The sequence below is a fragment of the Meriones unguiculatus genome, chromosome X (assembly GCF_030254825.1).
Source record: "Meriones unguiculatus strain TT.TT164.6M chromosome X, Bangor_MerUng_6.1, whole genome shotgun sequence".
Classification (NCBI taxonomy): domain Eukaryota; kingdom Metazoa; phylum Chordata; class Mammalia; order Rodentia; family Muridae; genus Meriones; species Meriones unguiculatus.
The window spans coordinates 8,659,923-8,683,327 of record NC_083369.1 but is presented as its reverse complement, the minus strand read 5'-3'; the positions used below and the strand labels follow the sequence as shown (position 1 = coordinate 8,683,327).

The 23,405-nt window shown below is 43.8% G+C and overlaps 2 protein-coding genes across 2 annotated transcripts in view; both read left to right on the top strand.

Moving 5' to 3' along the window:
* LOC110543889 (uncharacterized) overlaps positions 1 to 13,029 on the top strand; it is a 288,801-nt gene extending 275,772 nt beyond the window's left edge. Inside the window, 1 exon segment of the mRNA XM_060375459.1 lies at positions 12,884 to 13,029. Within this exon segment, the coding sequence (XP_060231442.1) occupies positions 12,884 to 13,029 (146 nt within the window).
* A 25-nt stretch (positions 13,030 to 13,054) lies between these two features.
* Positions 13,055 to 15,139, top strand: LOC132650123 (endogenous retrovirus group K member 7 Gag polyprotein-like). Its single transcript, XM_060375458.1, has one exon. It carries the CDS (start codon positions 13,055 to 13,057, stop codon positions 15,137 to 15,139), a length of 2,085 nt encoding a protein of 694 aa, XP_060231441.1.
* The last annotated feature ends 8,266 nt before the right edge of the window (positions 15,140 to 23,405 follow it).

Below are 23,405 nucleotides of genomic sequence, written 5' to 3'. Positions count from 1 at the left end.
TCAGACTTGCAGTCTTTTGTCTCTATTTAAAGTGTCCAAAGTGTAACCTGGGTCAAATCCCTGAAATATATTTAGGGATAATAATGTTTGTGGAATGTATAAAGCTATGGTGTACATAATGGTGGAACTCTAGCTAGTCCTATCTGGCAAGCACGGCTCTGGCAGTCCTTGCTCTTCTCCCCAATTCCGTCTGCTTTTCTAAAAACAATTAGATTACATTCCTAAAGCTAGCCACCAAGTTCTGTTCCCTTTTTTGGCCATTTTCATCTCCTAAGGCTGACTACCAAGGTCCAGCTATCAAAGTGTTGAAGTACACCAATCAAAATCCCCCTTTGGTTCACATGCCCAATCAAAATATATCACTGCCCTGACTTTATTTCCTGCTGTATAGTCTTGGATGTGTTTGCTTCTTTTTGCTCTTAGAGCTTTTAAGTGTGTTTTTAAATTGCTAGTATGAGAATTCTCCAATTTCTATTTTTAAATTTTATTATTATTATTATTATTAATTACAATTTATTCATTTTGTATCCCAGCTGTAGGTACCTTCCTCATTTCCTCCTGTTACCACTGTCCTTCCCTCTTTCTCCCTTATGTCCTTCCCTTAGTGCACTGATAGGGGAGGTCCTTCTTCCGCTACTATCTGACCTTAGTCTATCAGGTCTCATTAGGGCTGTCTAGATCCTCTTTCTCTGTTGCATAGTAAGGCCACCCACCAGGGGGAGGTGATCAAAGAGCAGGAAACCAAGATCATGCCAGAAGCTGGCCCTGCTCTATGAAGGCACTTAGTGCTATGAACTTTCCCCTTAGCACTGCTTTAATTGTGTCCCATAAGTTTGAGTATTTTGTGCCTTCATTTTCATTAAATTCTAGGAAGTTTTTAACTTCTTTATTTCTTCCCTGGCCCAGTAAGTCATTGTTGTGTTTGAAAGCTTTGTGCTGTTTCTGTTGTTGCTGAGTTCCAGCTTTAATCAGTGGTGGTCTGATAAGATACAATGGGTTTTTTCAATCTTCTTGTATCTGCTGATACAATTTTGGAGAAGGTTCCATGAGAAGAAGGTACATTCTTTTGAGTTTGGGTGAAATATTCTGTAGATATCTGTTAGGTCCATTTGATTCATAACCTCTGTTAGTTTTGCCATTTCCCTGTTACATTTCTGTCTCCACAATCTGTCCATTAGTGAGAGTGGAGTGTTGAAGTATCCCACAATTAATGTGTTGGGTTCGTGTGTGATTTATACTTTAGTAAAGTTTCTTTAATAAATGTCAGTGGCCTTGCATTTGGGGTACAGATATTCAGAACTGAGATGTCATCTTGGTGTATTTTTTTTCCTTTGATGAGTATGAAGTATCTTTCCCCATCTCTTGGAACCCTCCTCCATTGCTGGTGGGAGTGAAAACATGTACAACCACTTTTAAAATCAATCCTGCACTTTCTCAGACAATTAGGAACAGCTCAAAACAAAGCTCCCGGGCATATACTCCCAGGCATATACCCAAAAGATACTATACCATACAACAAGGACACTTGCTCAACTACTTTCATAATGGCTTTATTTATAATATCTAGAGACTGGAAACAATCTAGATGTCTCTCAAATGGAGGAATGGATACAGAAATTGTAGTACATTTACACAATAGAATACTGTTCAGCTATTAAAAACAAGGATATCATGAAATTTGCAGGCAAATTGTAGATCTGGAAAATATCATTCTGAATGAGGCAACCAGATACAGAAAGACAAGGGTGGTACATAGTCACGTATAAGTGGATAATAACCATATTATATAAGATAACTGTATACAATCCACAGACCTAAAGAATCCAAGTAACAAGGAACATCATAGAGAGGATGGTTTGTTCTCATTCAGAAGGGCAAACAGAATAGACACTAGAAGCTGTTGAAGAGAGGGAACAAGATGGGAGTCTAGCATAGATGTTCTTTGAAAAACTTCACCCATAAGTGGATCAAAGCAGATGCTGAGACTCACTGCCAAACTTTGGGCAGAGTACAGGGAGTCTTATGGAAGAGTGGCAGAATAGAAAGACCCTAAGGAGACAGGAGCTCCACAAGAAGATCAACAGAGCCAACAAATCTGTGCCCATGGGGTTCTGCAGAGACTGATACACCAACCAAGGCCCATGGACGGAGTAGACCTAGGCCTCCTGCTCAGATATAGTTGCTACACAACTCAGTCTCCATGTGGCTTCCCTAGCAAGGGGAGCAGGAGCTGACTCTGACATGGACTCTGCTGCCTGCTCTTTGATCATTTCCCCCTGGAAGAGTGGCCTTTCCAGGCCACAGGGGAAGAGAATTTAGCCAATCCTGATGAGACTTGATAGGCTGGGGTCAGCCAGTAAAGGATGGGGATAGGGGGAAGGAGAGAGGGAGGGTAAGGCAGGGATGAGATGAGGGAGGAGGCTATGATAAGGATGTAAGTTAAATACATTTTAAGAAATTAATTAAATAAAAAAAATACCACCTCAACCTAGTTCATTCTAACACCAACCTTCCCTTTTTCTCTTAAATATTATACCTACAAGGTCATTTGCTGCTGTTTTTCTGCCTGAGTTAGAAAACAGCCATGTTAACTTTTCTTTCCCTCTTAATAAAGGATCTCTCTGTGAAAACAGGTGTTCGGGTGTGGTTTGTGCCTAATCTGTGGTCTGGGAGGGAACTGCTGCCCCTGTGTGTGTGTGTGTGTGTGTGTGTGTGTGTGTGTGTGTGTGTGTCTCCTTTAGTATGGCCAGCTCCTCTTAGAACATTAGCCAAAGCTGGACAGACACTTTCATTAAAGAGCTTTCTTTTTATTTTGTTGAGTGTATGGAGTTATTTCTCACTGATGGTAGCATATTTCTACTACAAAGTAAAGGGAGGAGCGAAGAAAGGATGGTATCTTAGTTTCTTTGTAGTTGCTGTGATAAAATACCCTGATAAAAGCAACTTAACAGAGAAAGGCTTTATTTTGAAAGGAAAACTCCCCCAAAACAAGGGGAAATTCTCTTAAAACTGGCCAAAGATACAGGAAGTCCACAACTCATGGAATTTCTGGAAACAGTTATTCCCCTCCACAGGTCCTGAAAGCTGGAAGTTGCAAAAACAGACAGTTTTACTTATCTCCCAGCCCACAGTTTAAAAAAAGCACTTAATCCAAATAAACAGGTTTTTTACTTGCCACAACCAAAACCCTGTCCCCCACTCTCAACTATAAAAAAAAAAATTCTTCTGGAGGGAGATTTCTTGGATATGGCAAAAGACAAAGAATTTATGGTAACTATTACAGTGGTTTGAATGAGAATGTCTCCCATAAGCTAAGGTTTGAATCCTTGGTCTCCAGTAGGTAGAACTATTTGGGACAACTAGGGGCTTATGCTGTTACCTTAGAATGGAGCCTGCCTTCTCTGTCTTTCATTGAATGAGCTTTTGTGTGCTGACTGGTGTGAAACAATTCTGCAGGAAATTATGTTCCTGAAGTAGGAAAACTTTGGCATTTCTGGTTCTAGGTTCTCATCTTTTATCATAATTTGCATTTTCACAGTTGCAGCATTTGGTAGACAGAGTCTTGTCCTAGGGAACATTTATTATTGTTCCATTGCAGAACACTGTTTCTCTTTAATTAGAGCCTGTTTTTCAGCCCAAGCCTAGGCAGCAACTTGAATTTATTGGGGCTCTTTACCTCAACAAACTGCCTCCTTTTTTATAGCTTTCTTCTAACCTTACAGTAACCTTGTAATCCACTGAGGTTTGGACTTCATTTTCTGGTTCCCTGGCAATCCTTAAAAGGTAAACATCACTCTTTAGAATTATGAACCCCACTAAGACAATATTACTTCCTCCTGTTTAAAAATAATACAATTTAAGTTCTACCTTCTGGTCCTGGGTAGAGGCCCAAAACATTACAAACTAATAAATCCTCATTTTGAGAGTTAATTATCACCAGACCAAGAGTCCAGCCTCTGATCCTACCCTTCACCAGGAAACCTGAGTTACCCAAATCCATGCTATTGTTTGGCATTTCTCTACAAATCGAAATGTTTGCTTCAGAAAGAAGTTGAGGCTCACAGGCCCCTGGAGGTAAACAAAATGTCATAGGTCTGGGAAAAAAGAAACTTGGAAGATTTTTGAGGGCTTTTTACCTAACAGTATAAAATGGAATAAACACTTAGTGTGTGTGGACTCTAACCAACCACATTCCTGAATGGAAAAAATGTTCTGATTGTGGAGCTGCCAGCAAGCTGTAGAGCTTCAGGGTCACAGGCTTAGAGGAATCATCACCTGGGTTGAGGTGGGCTTCCTGGTGATGCAGCTGCTTTTGAGTTACACTCCTTGTAATACTTCATCCATACTTCTGTTAGTAACTCCAATAAAAACTCATTGGTTCACCAAATTGGACTTTGTTGCTGTCATTATGGCCTATTGGGGGCTCCCATTTTGGTGAGTTTGTCGGGGTGTATGTGAGTGTATTGTATTTTCCTAATGTGTTGCAATTCTCTAGAAAAAGTCATTCACATAACACATGCTAGAGAGAGGAAGTAATTATCCCCTGAATGAGATAATATGCTTTTTGTAGGTTAAAAAGTCCAAGTTCACTTGAGATTTAAAAATGCACCAATCCCTTAGTTCAAAAACCCACCAATCCTTGGCTTTACCCCAAGCTCAGGATTTGAAATATCACCAAATCCTACCCTGGTAATCTCCACCCTGGAAAACTCTGCTCCCAAGAAACTCTATACAATCCTGCTTCCCACTCAGTTCTCTGCTGTTTCTTCCTAGAGCAGAGACTCTCTTGTACATTTCCCAATAAATCACTTGTATGATGTTTATTGTGTGGTGTGACTTTGTTGTATTTCTTAGTTCCTAATTGCCAGGATACCTTTCACTTTAGAGCTAAAACATTTGCATCAGGGAAACCTTTACCCTCAGAGCTGCAACACTGAAATTGGTGTTCTGATTTGGGTATGACTCTCCTAGTACCTGTGTTTTCCCAAGGGATCTGAGCAGCAATGGGACACTCCCTTCCTCTCCAGTCCACTCGTAACAGTTCACCATCAAACTCAGCTGACTGATACCTCAGCTCCATATCCTCCAGTAGCAGTTAGGTAAGTTCTGTTAGCTTATTATTAAAAGAAAGAATGAGCCTGGTCAACCGATCTTCTATGCAAGAGGTTTATTGGGTTGGTATGGAGGGAGTAGGGGAACAGGGCATGATGGGGAGAGAGAAAAGGGAATGGGGTGCCGAGAGAGAGAGAGAGAGAGAGAGAGAGAGAGAGAGAGAGAGAGAGACGAGAGACGAGAGGAGCAAGAGTAAGAGGAGTGAGAGAGAGTGAGAGAGAGAGAGAGAGAGACCACGTGTCATGGTCATCCCTTTAAGGGGTAAGGTAACCATGCCTTCCAAGTGTGGCCACCTGGCCGGTGACACATGATGACAACATAAGTTGCTGGGTAACCCAGGAGCAGGTTGTGTTCCAAAATACTAACATTCTTCCCTTTTTCTATAATTAAAAAATGGGGAACTTGAGCTGCTTTTTATAAGCTAAAGTATATAAATTTAGGCTCATTGGAATCAGCTCTTGGTTGTCATGCAAGGGGTTAAGAGAGAAAAGAATTATAGCAACAAAATGGTCAGATTGCAAGGTAAAGAGTAAGGGAAGCCTCTGCCCTGGAAAATTTAGGGTAGAGGGTTGTCAATAGAGTTGCCAGCCATGCAAGGCAGCAGGTAGGAACTGGAGAATGCTGGGAGAACCTGGAGCCACCTGTCCTGGTCCTGAAGCACACCATTTCAGCCTTTTGTTAATGAGAAGTGAATAACAGGCGTAGATTCTCTTCTGGCTACTTCCTGCTGACACTGGGGGTGCTGTAGGGAGGTCAAAAGGCTGAAATATTGGCCAAGTCCAGGAAGAATAGGCTGTTTTGATGTTGTCCAGGGTCTGCGAGAACATCCATGGCTAGGAGGGAAAGTGCAGGTCCAGCTTGTTGGAAGTCTGTAAGGTCAGAGTTGAACACCTGTAGCTGCTTTGGCACTGTTGTAGCTATAGGAAACATCTGTGTCTGGCAGGATACTGAAACACATATATAGGCAAAAGATAAAGTTGAGTAGGTTGTGGAGAGTAGGTTGAGTAGGTTAGGTATACATTGAAAACTTTTGGGAGAGCAAACAGAAGTAGAAGGTTTGGATCAATGAGACTTGAACATGGGAACCTCTGTCTACCTGGGGGGACCTTTATTTACCCAATCACTACCAATATTTAAAGAAGGCTTTGTTTGGATCTGTCATTGAGGTGAGGATTGGTTACAGAAGTGTGTAAACTTAGAGTCCCTGCACTAGGTGTAGAAACCTGAAATTCTCCAGAAGACATCCTATCTGAGGGGACGGATGTCTGGGCGTCTCCCATTGGAGGCAGAAGTCAGGGACCTTCCAGAGGCAACCCAATGGCAAGATGTGACTTGAGTGAGAGTTCCTACGTGGTCCAATAGCTCATCAGCTTTTGGCCAGAGACCAGGGTGCAGATGCCCAGTGGGGCACAGCTGAGCCACAGATGCCCAGCAGGGCACAGCTGAGGGTACGACAGGTTTGCCTAGCACTAGGTCTTCCCACAAGTGAGCGAGCGAGAGAGGGGGAGAAGGAACCATGTGCAAGTGAGGATGTACCGCCCAAGGGAGAGTGGGGCCCTAAAATGGAGGTCAGCATAGAGGGTCAACCCTAGACAGTTAAGGCTATGGATGGAGGAGTCCCTCCATCTCAAAAGATAGCACGAAGTTGCCGGGGTCTGGGATCAAGCTTCCCCTACCAAGAGAGGCATTTATGCTGAGAAAATGGAGTGAACTCACCAATCTAGTGGCTGGTCAATAAGGAGAACTCACCAATCCAACCAGTGTTGCATGCAGTAAATAGCAGTCTGGTAGCCAGGAAAGGAAGTCCCAAAACCAGGGAAAGGGGAGTAGGAGTCCCATCTTTTGAGATAGGCAATAAGTGCAGTACTTATCTGGAGTCCAGTTGACCTGAGAGGTGGATTTAGGTGAACTTTCTGCAGCTTACAAGAATTTCTTTTAAGTTTTAAGAAAGAGATAAAACTTTAGACATTTTAGTATCATAATTGTACTCTGCATTTTAGAAAAAGGCAGTAGACATACATATTTGTATTAATAGCATAAATATTTTTTAGAGATGAGCTCTGAAAAGGCAGAAGCCTTTTATGAAGTAAAAGAAACTCACTTGATCTTAACTTTTAGTATAAGCATATATACTAAGGAGGCTTACAATCTTGAGCTTAGAACCATAATAGTACGTGGTATAGTGGAATGCTTTTTATTAGAGTTAAATTAATAAATTAGAGCTCTATTGATAAAGGTTAAAACTCTGGACAGTCAATACAACAGTAGCATAGCAACAGGAGGAAATATTAAGCCTTTTTACCTATTTAAGATACCTTAAATCACCTTAGACCTTGTAACCTTTATAACTTGCATTTACCAACCTTAAAATATTTTCTTAGACCCTCAAACATTTATAAGTTACATTACCAACCTTAAGACACATTTTTAGACTCTTAAACATGTATAACTTATATTTATCAACCTTAAGACATCTCTCAAATATGTTTTTTGAGAGGGACCTTTGTATTTAGCTATCTATCTTGAGACATAGTTGAGACTGCTATGAACATTAACTGTCCCTTAGCTAAAGGGATGGTAAAAGGTTACATTTAGGCCTGTTTCTTGAGTCTGGACTGTGTCTAGGCCTTAAAATAGCAGCTCCAGGACTTAGGCTTAAGGCCTGGTCTCCTGCATCTGAAGAGAACTGGGAAGGCACCTGAAGTCTCCCAACACAGAAGTTGGCAATATGTCCGTGGGACCTCATTGTGAGGTCAACAACAGACCTGTGATATTGCTCAGTACTGGACAAGTGCTGTGGAGGTTGCTGAGTCAAGGAGCCATTCGTCCTCCACCAGGCCAAAGAGCTAGAAGGCTGGAAGTGTCTGTGGCTCTTGTGCTGGTTGAACCTCTATGGCTGGGCACAGAGGAAAAGCCTGCTTGGGAGCATTTTGACTTCCAGAGGCCAGTTTGCCAGCAGCCAGCTATGGCATGTTGCATCAGCAGCAGGACCTTGGCTGCATTTGAAAAAGACACCTGGCGGAACGGATTTTTGGCTATGAAAACTTCTTGCCTTTTTCTGTGGGAACACCAGCAGCCTCAGAGAGCAGCCAAGGTCTGGAGCCCGCCGGGATGGCACTTACTATTTTTACCAACTCGTATATGGTGACTCAAGGACCATCCTCAGCTGTTTATTAAAAAATACAGTGAGACCATGTTTGCATCTGTAGGACTATATATATATATATATATATATATTTGGATATCTATGAGATGACTATTAACTTGCATTTGTTAACCATTAAATATTAAGACTTTAGGTTTTGTCCTTGCTAAGTTAGAACCTTAAAAGTCATGAAGAAGAGAACAAGACCAAGCATACTTTAACCTTTTGATAGTAGATATAGCAAATTGACCCAGTTTTAACATAAATATATTTTTAATTAATAGGTCTTCATTTAGAATATTGGCAAACAATTTATATGTAATAATGAACCCCTGAGTTATAAGTTTAAAACCAACAATTTTAGCAAAACAGTATAAAGCAATTTTAAAATTATATTTGAGCAACACACAGCAGGAGACAGTAACTGTCTCTATTAATTTAGGAACTGAAAAGACATAGGCATTTAGATTTATATTTTAAACCAACTTAATTTGAATAGATATTTGTAACTTTGAAATTTTATTATTATATAAAATTTATTTTGAAGCAGTGTTGAATCATAAGATAGTAAAATGTAACTTTGAATTTTTATAAAAATCCATACCAATTTGAAATGAGGCTAGTTGTTGTGGCCTAGTCTGAAAAATAAAATAAACAGTTAATTATGATTAAGACTTATAAATGCAAGCCCAATGAGAAAATTATATAAAGCATTAGATATGGAATTTAAAATATAAGAGTAAAGAGTAAAGTGTACAGAAATCAGGGAGAAAAGATTTTTTTAAAGCTTAGAAATAGCCTTTTAGAAGAAAGCATGGGGCTAGAAGCAAAACAAAAGCAACTTGTTTGGGGAGGGGAGAGCGCATGGCAAGATTGAACAGGCAGCAGCAGGTGCTGTAGCCAGAGTGGAGCTGCTAGACGGCCTCCTCAGTGGCGGGACAGGGCGGGTGGGAGACGGGGCCTCTTTGCCCAAACCCAAGATGACGCTGCACAACATTAAATCTATGGTTAAGCTATAGTTCTGCCCATTTCCTCCCAAGATCAACATGGTGCCGGAGATCCGGCTGTTAGCTTTTTATTAAAAGAAAGAATGAGATTGGTCAACCGATCTTCTATGCAAGAGGTTTATTGGGTTGGTATGGAGGGAGTGGAGGAACAGGCCATGATGGGGAGAGAAAGAGAAAAGGGAATGGGGCGCCCCGAGAGAGAGAGAAGAGAGGAGCAAGAGTAAGAGGAGTAAGAGAGTGAGAGAGAGAAAGACCACATGTAAGGGCCGTCCTTTTAAGGGGCAAGGTAACCATGCCTTCCAGGTGTGGCCACCTGGCCGGTGACACATGATGACATCATAAGTTGCTGGGTAACCCAGGAGCAGGTTGTGTTCCAAAATACTAACAAGTTCCCCCTTTGGTTAGTGTAAATGCTTCCCTGATTCCCAGAAAGTGACCACTGAGTGCCTTGCACCACTCTGGTAGTCTTGAAGGCAGAAGGCATCCCCAGCCACAGTCTTTAGGGCTATCGCTGGCCCTCCTCACCTGACTCCATCCCTCTACACACATCCTTGAAGCTGCAATCCTGAAGTTTCCATAGTCCTTAGGAGCTATTGTGCCACTTCTTGCCCTTTTTTCCTGTCTTCCCTTTTGAGCTTCCAGTAATTTCACAGCTCTCTATTGGTGTTTTGCAACTCCATCCCCAAACCTATTTCAATAAATGACACACCATCCTTGAGCTTGGTTTTTGATGCCTCTAGGCAGTCCTTTCAGGCCTCCTGGAAAGTGTTGGCAGCAGGCACTGAGTCTCATCAGGCTTTTAGCCTTGACCCCATTGAGTGCAGTGATGACCCACTGAAAGACTTGGTACTTTTTTGGTCCACCTGAGTCCTAGGAATGTCCTTGACTACAGACTACTGAGACCTTTTTTTTCCTTCTTTACCCCTCTCATCCACGGAAATGGTGTCTTCCAAACCCTCTCATTTCACAATGGTCTTACATCAAGCCAGGCAAGCTGTAATCCCAGCTCTCGGGGAAGCAAAGACAGGCTGAGCTCTGTGAGTTCCAGTCCAGGATAGCCAAGGCTTTTGGGATGCCTTTTAGAAAAACTCCAGCCTCTCCATTTGTACTCAACTCAAAAGGACACTAAACTTATCTGCCTTTGCAATCATATTTGGCCTCAATACCACTTAGATAATCAATCCAAGTGGCCAGCTGTGGAGCTCTGTTGGATAAGGTTGAAGTCTGATGTCTCCAGATAGTCATTTATTTGTGTTTGTCTATTCAGACAGACTCCCTTTTCTCAGTGGAGTTTCTAAAAGTCTCCCCTGATCTGGGTGATCCCACGTATGGTAAGGAGCATCACATAGCCCTCAGGGAAGAATACAAGCAAGACCCTTTCCTGATAAGAAAAACCTCTCCAGCAAGCATCTAGGAACTCCTAGAAATGCCCCACCCTGTAAGAATTTTAGTCCAACGTTGACCTTCAATTGTAGTTGAAGATTGTCCCCTCATAGGAAAATTAAGTACTGTATTTTCTATCTTGTGATAGGCCCATGATACTGCATGTGAAATGCACTCTACCACTACATGGAAATCAAACATACCTGACCCCAGCAAATCAAACACGTGCATCCTCAAAATCCCTCCCTCTGCCTAGGGTTTATATTGCCCTTGATTTCCCAAAAATAAAGGTTCCTGCTTTTTTACTTCAGACCATCTGAGATTCCTCATTTATCCACCACCATGCCACTGTGTTTCACTGGGCCTGCCCTCTGGCCTCACCAGGCCTGGTCCTCATTAGGCCTGTGTCTTGGCTGAAAGCCCACCAGGCATGGGCTTCTGCCCACACCTCTACTGTGCTTAGTATAGCAGCTTAACCAATAGCTGTAATACTTTAGTGTAAGGCCTTAAGCTTTCGTTGCCGCTGGTGATCTCATGCTAAAAAACCTAAACTGTAACAGTCTGTGGAAAACCTTTTTCACCCCCTGGCCTAGCATATGAGCTTCACCCTAAAATGTTGTAGCTACCCCAGAAAGAAACGGAACTCCTGTTCTCCAGGTGTCAGTTCCAGGACCCCAGCAAGAGATCCAGGCCCCCACTGAACTGAGAAAGACAGCCAGCAGCCCAACAGCACTCTAAATCCCTTTTTTTTTCATTTTTTTATTAGTTACAGTTTATTCACTTTGTATCCCAGCTGTATCCCCCTCCCCCATCTCCTCCTGAGACCCACCCTCCCTCTCTCTTCTTTACCTGTGCCCCTCCACTAGTCTAATGATAGGGGAGGTCCTCCTCCCCTTCCATCTGACCATAGTTTATCAAGTTTCATCAGGACTGGCTTCTTTGTCTTCCACTGTGGACTGGTAAGGCTGCTCCCCCCACCCCCGTCAGGTGGAGGTGATCGAAGAGCCAGCCCATGAGTTCATGTCAGAGATGGTCCCTGGCCCTATTATTGGGGAACCCTCTTATATATTGGATACTGAGCTGTCTTGGGCTTCTTCTGTGTAGGGGTTGTAAGTTATCTCCATGCATGGTCCTTGTTTGGAGTATCAGTCTCAGAAAAGACCCCTGTGCCCAGATTTTTTTATTCTGTTGCTCCCCTTATGGAGCTCTTGTTCCCTCCAGGTCTTTCTTTCTATCTCCCCCTTCTTTCCTAAGATTCCCTGCACTCTGCCCAAACTTTGGCTATGCATCTCTGAGCATATGTTTTGATACCCTGCTGGGTAGAGTCTTTCAGAGTCCCTCTGTGATAGGCTCCTGTCCTGTTCCCTGTTTTCTCCTTCTTCTAAATCCCAGTATTATTCAGGATCTTTACAAATGCAAGTAAAAAGGAAATGGAAAGAGACTCCCCATTCCCTATGTTCCTGTTTTCTCTTTTCTCTGCTCCAAGCCTTGCCCTGCAACACACACACACACACACACACACACACACACACACACACACACACACAGTGTAAAAGTGTTATCTTTTAAATTGCTGCTGATGGATCTCTAAGTCTGTTGCAAAGTGGGAGCCAGATCCCCACCTAACAAGAGAGAAAGCAGAGGAGTAAGCCCCTGAATCATGCACATTCCAATCCCCCTCCCCCAACACACAGGCCTCACTGGGTGGTACATTTCTCAGCCCCATCCTGCAGCAGTCTCTGTCTACAGCCAGGACTCAAAATTTCCTATTTTTAAGTTGTCTTTGTTCTCAGCTTACTGGATTCAGTTTTATAGAGATGCAGGTATCTTTTGGGTATGAGTGGCTTTAGTGTCGGGAGCTAGCAAAGCCCCCAGACTCTGATTTGTAATTTCCTGCTGGACAAACAACAGAGGTCTGTGAATCATACCTTTCGGTTAATAGCCCTGCCGGACAAACAATAGATGTCCGAAACCATAGATGTTGTTTTTAGTATAACCTTGTGAGCCTCCACTGTAACAATCACATGAATCAAGTGATTTCTTACAATAGTCTTGGTGATTTTCCACTGTTATTTCTTCCTCCTCGAAACCCCCCTCCCTGCCAGAACTGCCCTATAAAAATAAAACTACTGCACAATAAAATCAGCACTTGAAAGGCATTCGTCTACTTGTGCTCGTTTCTCTCTCTCCCTCATCTCCTACAGGTACGACCCCCTTCGCCCCCACGAATAACTAGGTCCCTCGGGGCGGGAGAGAGTGGCGCCCAACGTGGGGCTCGAAGTACGGGTCGACCCCGACGGACCCTCGATAAAAGAGCAGGCCTGCGACATCAATAGATTGGTCACACTCCTCTGGCCCGGAGAAGACTGCATGACCTGGTGAGTTTTTACGCTTCCGTCTTATCGAGATGGGGCATTCTTTGTCTAAGGAGGCGTCCTTCATTAAGGATCTTAAAGCCTCCCTTCGAGAGAGAGGAATTAGGGTCAACAAAAAAGATTTAATAAATTTCTTTATTTACATTGACAAGGCCTGTCCTTGGTTTATGTTGGATGGCCCTACCATTCATCCCAAAAAATGGCAAAAGGTAGGACGTGAGCTCAATCAAAAATTAACTGAGGAAGGAGATCAATCACTCTCCCCTACAGTTTTTTCCTTTTGGGGCATTATAAGAGATATTGTTGAGGATGCCGACAATGATGCTGGCAAACGACAGTTACTTTCGGTTGCTGAATATTGTCTTTCTTCATCCAAGCAAAATTCACCCGCCGCTTCTCGTCCTCCCTCTCGTGCTTCTGATTCCTTCTCTTTGGCTAACGCCTCTCTTCTTCCTAGCCTCCCTCGACTTTATCCGCCTCTTCCCACTGCTGATGTCCCGCCACCATACTCTGGGACGCCTAATCACAAAGAATCTTTAAAATCCCTCGGCCTACCCGTCTCTTCTGCACAAGATCCTGAACCCCTAGATCCTGGAGATGCCGCTACGCTCCAGGACGAGGCCGCTCAATATCATAATGATGATAACCCTCCACTCGCCTCCGCACCTCCGCCATCTGCTCCTTTTGTCCTCCCATCCTTCCCTACACTGCCTACAGATATCCTCTCCGAGACCCGGTCTCGTCTTTCTGCCCAAGTCCGTGACCTGACCGAGATCTTCCATCTCCAACAACAACTTTCGCGACTTACAACTCGCTGTTCTGCCCTCCCTACATCCAATCCTGCCTCCGCTATTCCTGAGCGTTCTCCTCCATCCAACTCTCCGCTCATAAATCCGGTTTTTCCTCTGTCTACCTCGTCTCAACTTACTTTTCCTGTTACTACTCGCTCACAGGCAAGCCCTTCTCAATCCACACCTACTCGCCCTGATCATGTTAGCATTAGAATCCTTGACGATGAGGCCTCCCATGAACAAAATAGCGAAAGTGAAAGTGACGGCGAGGAGGGGCCCCAGGCTCCCAACTCCTCTAGCGCCCCTGCTAATTCTTCCGCTAAAGCCAGAACAAAATCCTCCTCCGAGGAGCCTGGTGACTTTCATCCCCTTCGCTTCAAAAAGTTAGAAAAACTTAATTCAGCCGTCCACACCTATGGCCCTAATGCTCCTTTTACTATTTCCCTCCTTGAAAGTATGGCTGGGGGCGGATTCCTGACACCCAGTGAGTGGCTTACTGTTGTCCAATCGGTTCTCACAAGAGGCCAATTTCTCTCATGGCAGGCTGACTGGTATGACCGCTGCCGCAATCTGGCTAATAACAATTTAAAAAATCCTGACAAAGCCTCAGCAAAATGGACATTTAATAAATTAACAGGACAGGAAAAATATGCTCCAGAACAAGTACAGCGTGCTTTCCCTGTCGGGCTCTTAGCTCAAGCCCATGGGGCTGCCCTTGCCGCCTGGCAGGCAATTCCAGTTAAGGGGTCTGTTCTTTCACCCTTAACAAAGATTATCCAAGGCAATAATGAGGACTATTCAGAATTTGTGGGGCGCCTCCTTGAGGCGGCGGAGCGATCATTGGGATCCGATAAAATAGAACGAAAAGAAAGTAAACTCCTTAAACAGCTGGCCTTCGAAAATGCTAACTCTGCCTGTAAGGCAGCCCTGCGGGGCAAATATAAAGATAAGGACCTTCCTGAGATGATCCGTATCTGCTCAGATGTTGACACCTTTACTCATAAGATGTCTCAGGCCATAAGTCTAGTCATGGGAGCCGCACAAGGCCCCAGTTCAAAATTCCCTTGTTTTAAATGTGGACAAGTGGGACATTTTGCACAGCAATGCCCTCAACAAAATTCTTCCCCTTCGGGACGAAATGGAGGGCTTCCTCGTCCCTTGCCCACTACTGTTTGTCCACGTTGTCGGCGAGGCAAACATTGGGCCGCTGCCTGCCGCTCCAAAACGGATGCTGCAGGAAATCCTCTCCCTCCCCCACAGGGAAACATGAGGAGGGGCCAGCCCCGGGTCGTCAGCCTATCAACTTCATGCCGGCCTCGGGGGTAAGCCAGCCATGCCACAATCAGACCCTAACGCAGACAGCGCCAGACCAACAGCCTGCCTTCGCAGGGCCACTCCCGGGAGCGCAGGATTGGACCTCTGTGCCTCCACCGACTCAATTCTAGCCCCTGAAGACGGGGTACAAATTATCTCCACAGGAATTTTTGGGCCACCTCCCCCACAGACTTACTATTTAATTTTGGGTAGGGCATCTAGTACATTAAAAGGCATTAATGTCTTCCCCTCTTTAATTGATAACGATTATACTGGGGAAATAAAAATTTTGGCTAGCAGCACGCGGGGACCCCTCCCAATTACTAAGGGACAGCGATTGGCTCAAGCACTCCCCCTACCCCTGGATTTAACTGCTCCCGCTTTAGGCCCTCCTCGAGGACCATCTACTCCCGGATCCTCGGACATTTTCTGGATTCACCAAATGACTCAAGAGCGACCCACTCTAAAACTTAAACTCAATGGAAAAACATTTGAGGGCCTTTTGGATACAGGAGCAGATTCCACAGTAATTTCTCAAAGAGCATGGCCTTCTTCCTGGCCCTCCCAGCCAACTTTAACTCAGCTACAAGGCATAGGTCAATCTCTTAATACCCTACAGAGTTCCCAATTGCTGACCTGGGAGGACCCTGAGGGAAACAGCGGACACGTGCTGTTTATAGTCCCTGGGCTCCCTGTTAATCTCTGGGGGAGAGATATTCTTTCTCAAATGGGAGTCCTCATGTTTAGCCCCTCAGAGGCAGTCACCCAACAAATGCCTAAACAAGGCTTTATACCAGGAAAAGGATTAGGAAAAAATAATCAAGGACCACCCAAACCTATTTCGGTTGTCCCAAAATTTTCACGTACAGGACTTGGTTATGAATCACATTTTTCTTAAGGGCCATTGCTTCCCCTGCACTCCAGGCAGATAAAATAACATGGAAAAGTGACTCCCCTGTCTGGGTTGACCAATGGCCCCTTCCTCAGAAAAAATTAGCAGCAGCCATGCAGTTGGTGCAGGAACAGCTTTTGGCTGGACATATTGTACCCTCCACTTCCCCGTGGAATACACCCATATTTGTTATTCAAAAGAAAGGGGGAAAATGGAGACTTCTCCAAGACCTCAGAGAAATTAATAAGACTATGGTACCAATGGGGGCACTCCAACCAGGACTCCCCTCTCCGGTTGCCATTCCTAAAGGCTATACAAAATTGGTTATTGATTTAAAAGATTGTTTCTTTTGTATTCCACTCCATCCTGATGACTGTAAGCGCTTTGCTTTCAGCGTTCCTGTTGTTAATTGTATTGGTCTATCACCCCGCTTCCAGTGGAGAGTGCTGCCCCAAGGGATGGCCAACAGTTCCACCCTTTGCCAAAAATATGTTGCCCAAGCTATTGACCCTTTTAGACTAAAATACCCCAAAATATATTTCATCCACTATATGGATGATATTTTATTGGCAGGACCCTATGCTACCGAACTACAGGCTATGGACAGAACCTAATTATTTCACTCCAACAACTGGGACTTCAAATAGCCCCCGAGAAAGTGCAGCTTCACCCTCCCTATCTCTTTCTCGGTTTTGAACTCCTTCCCAATAATATCCTGTCTCAAAAGATACAACTTAGACGAGATTCACTTTCTACTTTAAATGATTTCCAAAAGCTTCTGGGAGATATTAATTGGCTTAGGCCTTATTTAAAGCTTACTACTGGGGAACTTAAACCTCTCTTTGATATTTTGCAAGGGGATCCTGACCCGGCGTCCGCCCGACAGCTCACCCCAGAAGCCATTGAGTCCTTAAGTATAGTTGAAAAAGCTATACAAAATCAAAACGTTGGATATTTTTCCCCAGACCTGTCGCTTTGGCTATTAATTCTCCCCACAGCCTTTACTCCTACTGGACTTTTATGGCAAACTAAGCCCTTGTTCTGGATTCATCTCCCAGCGTCCCCCTCTAAAATACTTCCCACATATCCCTCATTGGTTGCTCAAATCTTCAAATTAGGGAGGGAGGCATCTCTCAAACTTTTTGGAAAGGACCCAGATATCGTCTGTACACCATATAATTCCTCTCAAGTACAGTGGTTAATTCAGACTTCAGATGATTGGGCTGTTAATAGCATTTCCTTTCAGGGACGACTTGATAATCATTATCCCGCTGATAAACTTATTCAGTTTTTGCATAAACAATCTGTCTTTTTTCCAACGCGAACCAAGATTTCTCCCATTCCCGGAGCTACATTGGTTTTTACTGATGGCTCCTCTTCAGGAATTGCTGCTTTTAGTATTCAGGGGCGGATTTTTCAATCTCAGACAGATCTCTCGTCCGCTCAACTGGTGGAGCTGGTTGCAGTTATAAAAGTCTTCGAGACTCTCGCAAGCCAAGCGTTTAATCTTTACACTGATAGTGCTTATGTTGCTACTTCTGTTCCGCTACTTGAGACTGTCCCTTATATTAGGCCTTCCACCAATGCTTCTCCTCTTTTTGCCAAATTACAAGCTTTAATACTAAGACGCTTAGAACCCTTTTTTATTGGACATATTCGAGCTCACTCCGGCCTTCCGGGACCCCTGAGTGAGGGAAATGACTTGGTAGACCAGGCCACCCAGCCTAAGTTAGCCCTTTTTATGACATCTGTTGAACAACCTGACCCCCTGATACAAGCCCAAGAAGCTCATCGCTTACACCATCTCAATGCCCAAACACTTCGTCAGATGTTTTCTATTACAAGGGAGCAGGCTAGACAAATAGTCTGCCAATGCCAAAATTGCTTAATATTTTTGCCCGAGCCTCACCTAGGAGTCAACCCTCGAGGTCTGACACCGGGAGAGCTCTGGCAGATGGATGTTACACATTATTTCCCTTTCGGAAAATTAAAATACATTCATGTGTCTATAGATACCTTCAGTGGATTCATTTTTGCCTCTCTCCAATCGGGAGAAGCTACTAAACATGTTATAAGCCATATTCTTGCATGTTCTGCCTGCATGCCCTTACCTAAAATCATAAAGACAGACAATGGCCCTGGATATACCAGTAATAACTTTAAACAATTTTGTGCTCAATTAAAAATTAAACATATCACAGGGATCCCTTACAACCCACAGGGCCAAGGCATTGTAGAAAGAGCACATCAAACCCTTAAAAATATGCTTCAAAAATTACAACATTCTGGAGGAATTTTATACCCACCAACAGGAAACTACAAAACCCTTTTAAATCATGCTTTATTTGTCTTAAATTTCCTTACTCTTGATAATAATGGCAAGACTGCAGCTGACAGATTCTGGCACCCTTCCACATCGGATACCTATGCTCAAGCAATGTGGAAAGACCCATTGACTTACAAGTGGTCTGGTCCGGACCCCGTATTAATTTGGGGAAAAGGACATGCATGCATATTTGACTCCAAGCAACAAAATGCCAGATGGCTCCCTGAAAGATTAATAAAGTTAATTAATCCCCCCAGGGAAACCCCTGAGGAAAAATCTAACTGTGTTTAATTACAGAAGGATGTTCAGCCTTGCCATTCTTTCGCTCCTGCTTGTAGTCCGGCTGGCGGTAAGTGCCCCCTCCCCTTATCAGATTTATAATTATACCTGGGTTATTGAAAATCAGGCCGGAGATATTGTTAATTCTAGTTCTTCGGTCGGAACTCAGCCTCATTGGCCCGATTTAGAAGTGGACCTTTGTGCCCTTGCCCTTGGTGCACACCCTGATTGGGGTGTTGCCGAGATTCTTTGGCCTCGGCCCGGAGGTATAGCACCTGAGTCTCCACATTTTCCTCCCAATCCTGGCTGTGCAAATGCTCTTGACAAAAGGATTCTTCAAAACCAGCATGGTATTTATGTCTGTCCAGGGGCCCATAGGGACCGTTCTCTCAACTATAAATGCGGATGGGCAAATGATTATTTTTGTGCTTCATGGGGCTGTGAGACTACCGGAGATACCTACTGGAAGCCCACTTCCAGTTGGGATTATATTACTGTTAAACAAAAATACACCCCTCCAGAAAGGACTCTTACCTATGCTTGCCCTTCACTGGGCTGTGTTCCCTCCACCTATTCCGAACTCAATCCTCAGACATTGCCCTTATCATGTAAAAATAATGATCCTATTACTAAAGGATGGTGTAACCCCCTGCTAATTCAATTTACTTCCCAGGCCAAGCAACAAACTTGGACTGGTCGGGGGTTTGAATGGGGACTTAGGTCCTATAAAACACATATTGGGCTCACCTTCAAAATTAAGTTACTTAAAACCATTCCCCATAAAACTTCTGTTGCTGTTGGACCTAATCCCGTCCTCCAACCAGCAAAACCTAAGCTCCCTGCTGTTTCCAGTTTTACCACTCCTAGTTCTACCCTGTCGCCCCCTTCTGGAGCAACTCTTTTTCAGCCTACTCTCCCAGAGGGATATATGAGTTCCGCAGATCTCATCATTTCTTTGGTTAATGCTTCTTTAGGGGCAATTCGTAACACCAGTAACCCTGCCTATGAGGAATGTTGGATCTGCTTTTCTCCCACTCCTCCGTTTTATGAAGGCATAGCAATAATGGGTGATCCTATCCTCACCAATGACTCTAAGTCCCTGCTTTGGCATGCTTCCCCTGAGGGAGGCCTTACTCTTAGCTCAGTCTCGGGTTTTGGTCATTGCCTCCTGGGACCCAATATGATTCCCCCACGACCATTACAGATGATCTGTAACCAGACATCTATTATTAATCAAACATTTTTATTCACTAAGGCTCCCAATAATACCTATTTTGCTTGTTCTACTGGACTTACTTCCTTTATTACTAATAAGGATTTTTTAGAAAAAAGAGACTACTGTATCATTGTTGTTATTTTTCCCCGGTTTTTTATTCATGATCCCGACAGCTTTCTGTCCTTTTATGATGGTGGTATTCCTATTCAAAAAAGAGAACCTATAATGGCCATTACTCTTACTGTGCTCTTGGGCTTAAGTGCCGTGGGGGCTGGAACCGGTATTGCTTCCATGGTCACTTCTCAACAACATTTTTCTCAGCTCCAAGCAACCATTGATAAAGATTTGAGTGAGCTCCGGGAAGGAGTACAAAATCTTAAAGACTCTGTGGCTTCCCTTTCCGAAGTAGTTCTTCAAAACCGGCGAGGCCTTGACTTAGTTTTTTTAAAAGAGGGAGGCCTTTGTGCCGCCCTTAAAGAGGAATGCTGTTTTTATTCTGACAAGACTGGATTGGTACAAAACAGCTTAGATAAGGTCAAAAAGAACCTGGAAGAGCGTAAAAAGGCTCGAGAACAACAGGAGTCTTGGTATCAAAATTGGTTTGCCACCTCTCCTTGGCTTTCCACTCTTCTTCCCAGTCTTTTGGGCCCCCTTATGGGTCTGTTTCTGCTCCTCTCCTTTGGCCCTTGGGCCTTTAATCATCTCTCAAGTTTTATTAAAAGACAGGTGGATTCTGCAATCAAGCCCATCCAAGTCCACTACCATCGCCTGGCTGGGAAAGAAGAATTTGCCATAGAGCTTCCACCTGATGCCCCAGCCTCCCGCCCCCTAGATTTTTCCTCCCTGCTCTCCTCTGCCCCGAGATGGAAGTTTTGGGGCCATCCTCATAGCTAAATTTGGACTTTTACGACTCTCACAATTGGCTGACCAAAAATAAAATTTCTTCATTAGTTAACTAAGACAGATTTAACCGCTGCCTTCTAGTCATTAGGGTACACCCTCATAATTCTCTTACAAGTCTTTGGGGAGGATTAATGTGTTACATTCCCACAAAATGAGTGGTCTGGTAAGTCAGAGATGGAATGAGTGGGTAAGTCTCGCCCCGCCTAAGACAGGACGACCTCGCCTAGAGGAGGCCGATCCAATGACGGGCAAGGGTCCAGCACCGCCCTTCCAACAGGCTCAGACCCCGTTTGTGCCCCTGTTTTTATAAGGACTCTTGCCTCTCCTTTCTGTTGATTCAACTCGTCTATGGCCTTTGCACTCTGAGGGCTTTGTCCCATTGCACCAAAAATGGCATAGACCTATCAACAAAGGTAATGATGTCCTTAAGTCTCTCTGGGGAACGCAACCTCCATGGTTTGTTTATGTGGGTTACCCAGGCAGGCTACAAAAATTGGCTGATCAAAATTATTCTTTACATGTTCATTGAGAGTCTTAAAAGTCCCCTTGCTTCTAAAAAGATAAAAAGGGAGGAGATGTCGGGAGCCGGCAAAGCCCCCAGACTCTGATTTGTAATTTCCTGCTGGACAAACAACAGAGGTCTGTGAATCATACCTTTCGGTTAATAGCCCTGCCGGACAAACAATAGATGTCCGAAACCATAGATGTTGTTTTTAGTGACTGTATAACCTTGTGAGCCTCCACTGTAACAATCACATGAATCAAGTGATTTCTTACAATAGTCTTGGTGATTTTCCACTGTTATTTCTTCCTCCTCGAAACCCCCCTCCCTGCCAGAACTGCCCTATAAAAATAAAACTACTGCACAATAAAATCAGCACTTGAAAGGCATTCATCTACTTGTGCTCGTTTCTCTCTCTCCCTCATCTCCTACAGGTACGACCCCCTTCGCCCCCACGAATAACTAGGTCCCGCGGGGCAGGACACTTTAGACTGTTGTTTTATGTGTCCCTCTTTAGGTAAAAGCCGGCTCTGGAGTTGGGGTATGACTCCTGATGCATGTGTGTTTAAAGGTTTTCTCCAAAACCTCTGTCCCAAATCAGGCAATCCACCTGATATGGCAAAGAAAGGTGAAAAAAAAAAATAGACAAACTATTCCCAATGGGAACTATTGCTACTTACCTCATGCTCTTTTGGTTTTGGTTTAACTCTCTAAAACTTTTGCTAAAGTATAAATCTTTTGTTGTTGTTGTTTTGTTTTGTTTTTTACTTAATTTTTTTTAATTTTTTAAATATTAGTTACAGTTTACTAACTTTGTATCCCAGCTGTACCAGTTCCCTCTTTCCCTTCTAATCGCCCCTCCCCCCTCATCTCCTCCCTGCCCTTCTCCAAGTCCACTGATAAGGGAGGTCCTCCTCCCCTTCCATCTGACCCTAGCTTATCAGGTTTCTTCAGGACTGGCTGCAATGTCCTCTCCTCTGTGGCCTAGCAAGGCTGCTCCTCCCTGGGGGGAAGGGTGAGGTCAATTTTGAGACAAGGTTTCTCTGTGTAGCCTTGGCTGTCCTGGACTGGAAGAGATCAGCTGCCTCTGCCTCCCTGAGTGCTGGGATTACAGGAGTGCACCACCTTTTCTGGATTGATGTATAAATCATATCTTAAGATTTGTAAGACTATTGTATAAACTTTTTGTACCTCAAGATTTGTAAGCATACTGGGTTTGATTTAAAAATCTATAAAATCTGTAATATAAGTTTTAAATTAACTTAAAACTCCTAACACCTGGGTTGATAGTTACAAATCTATACATAGGAATCTTAGAGGAAAAATGTGGCTTGCCTCCGTCTTAGCTGCTGTCCCTCCATTGGGATGAAGGTAGCCACATGACAGACAGCCATCTTTGCTAGGTTGGAAAAGATGGAGTTTGCCATGTGACTTCACTCCCATGTTGATTAAAAGAGACCATATGGCATAAACCAACCAAGTAAAAACAAAAAACAAAAAAAAAAAAACAAAAAAAACAAACAGTTCCTTCTCACTGTGAAACCCAAACCAGATGATTCCTCCAGTATTTTTAATCATGCTAACAAGCCTCCCCCTTATTGTCCTCTACCTACAGTGTTTTCTTTCCCTCTCCAGCCTCTTTGGTCTCCCTTTCTCCCTCCTCAGCAATAGCCCACACAAATCAACCCTCTCATGAAGCCACTTTCAGCTCACTGGCAATCCTTTATCCTCCCACTACTCCCACTTTACCATGGAGATCTCATTTACCTTCCCCTACTCTGCCTAAATCAGCCATAGTTCTCCTTTTTTAAGGGGCTTTTGGGGTGGACAAGTTGATCAAGGTATGCATCCCTTCTTATTAAGCAAAATCTCAAATAGAAAAGAGATTGTGGTCCTACACCACTAATTCTTCCATTTTTATTACAAAATTCCAGTAGATTACCCAATCTTACAACTTCACCTTCCATATTTATATGGTTCTCACCAACAATCTTCTCCCTGAGGGGTACAGTCAAGTCTGGGTCCAAGCTAGAGCACTGCAGACAAAATCCACCAAACTAATGCTACCCACCCAGCTGAGGATGATGCAGTTCCTGACAGGGACCCAGAATGGAACTACAATACCCTAGGGCTTGACTCCTGCTCAGGCTCTGTAAGTCC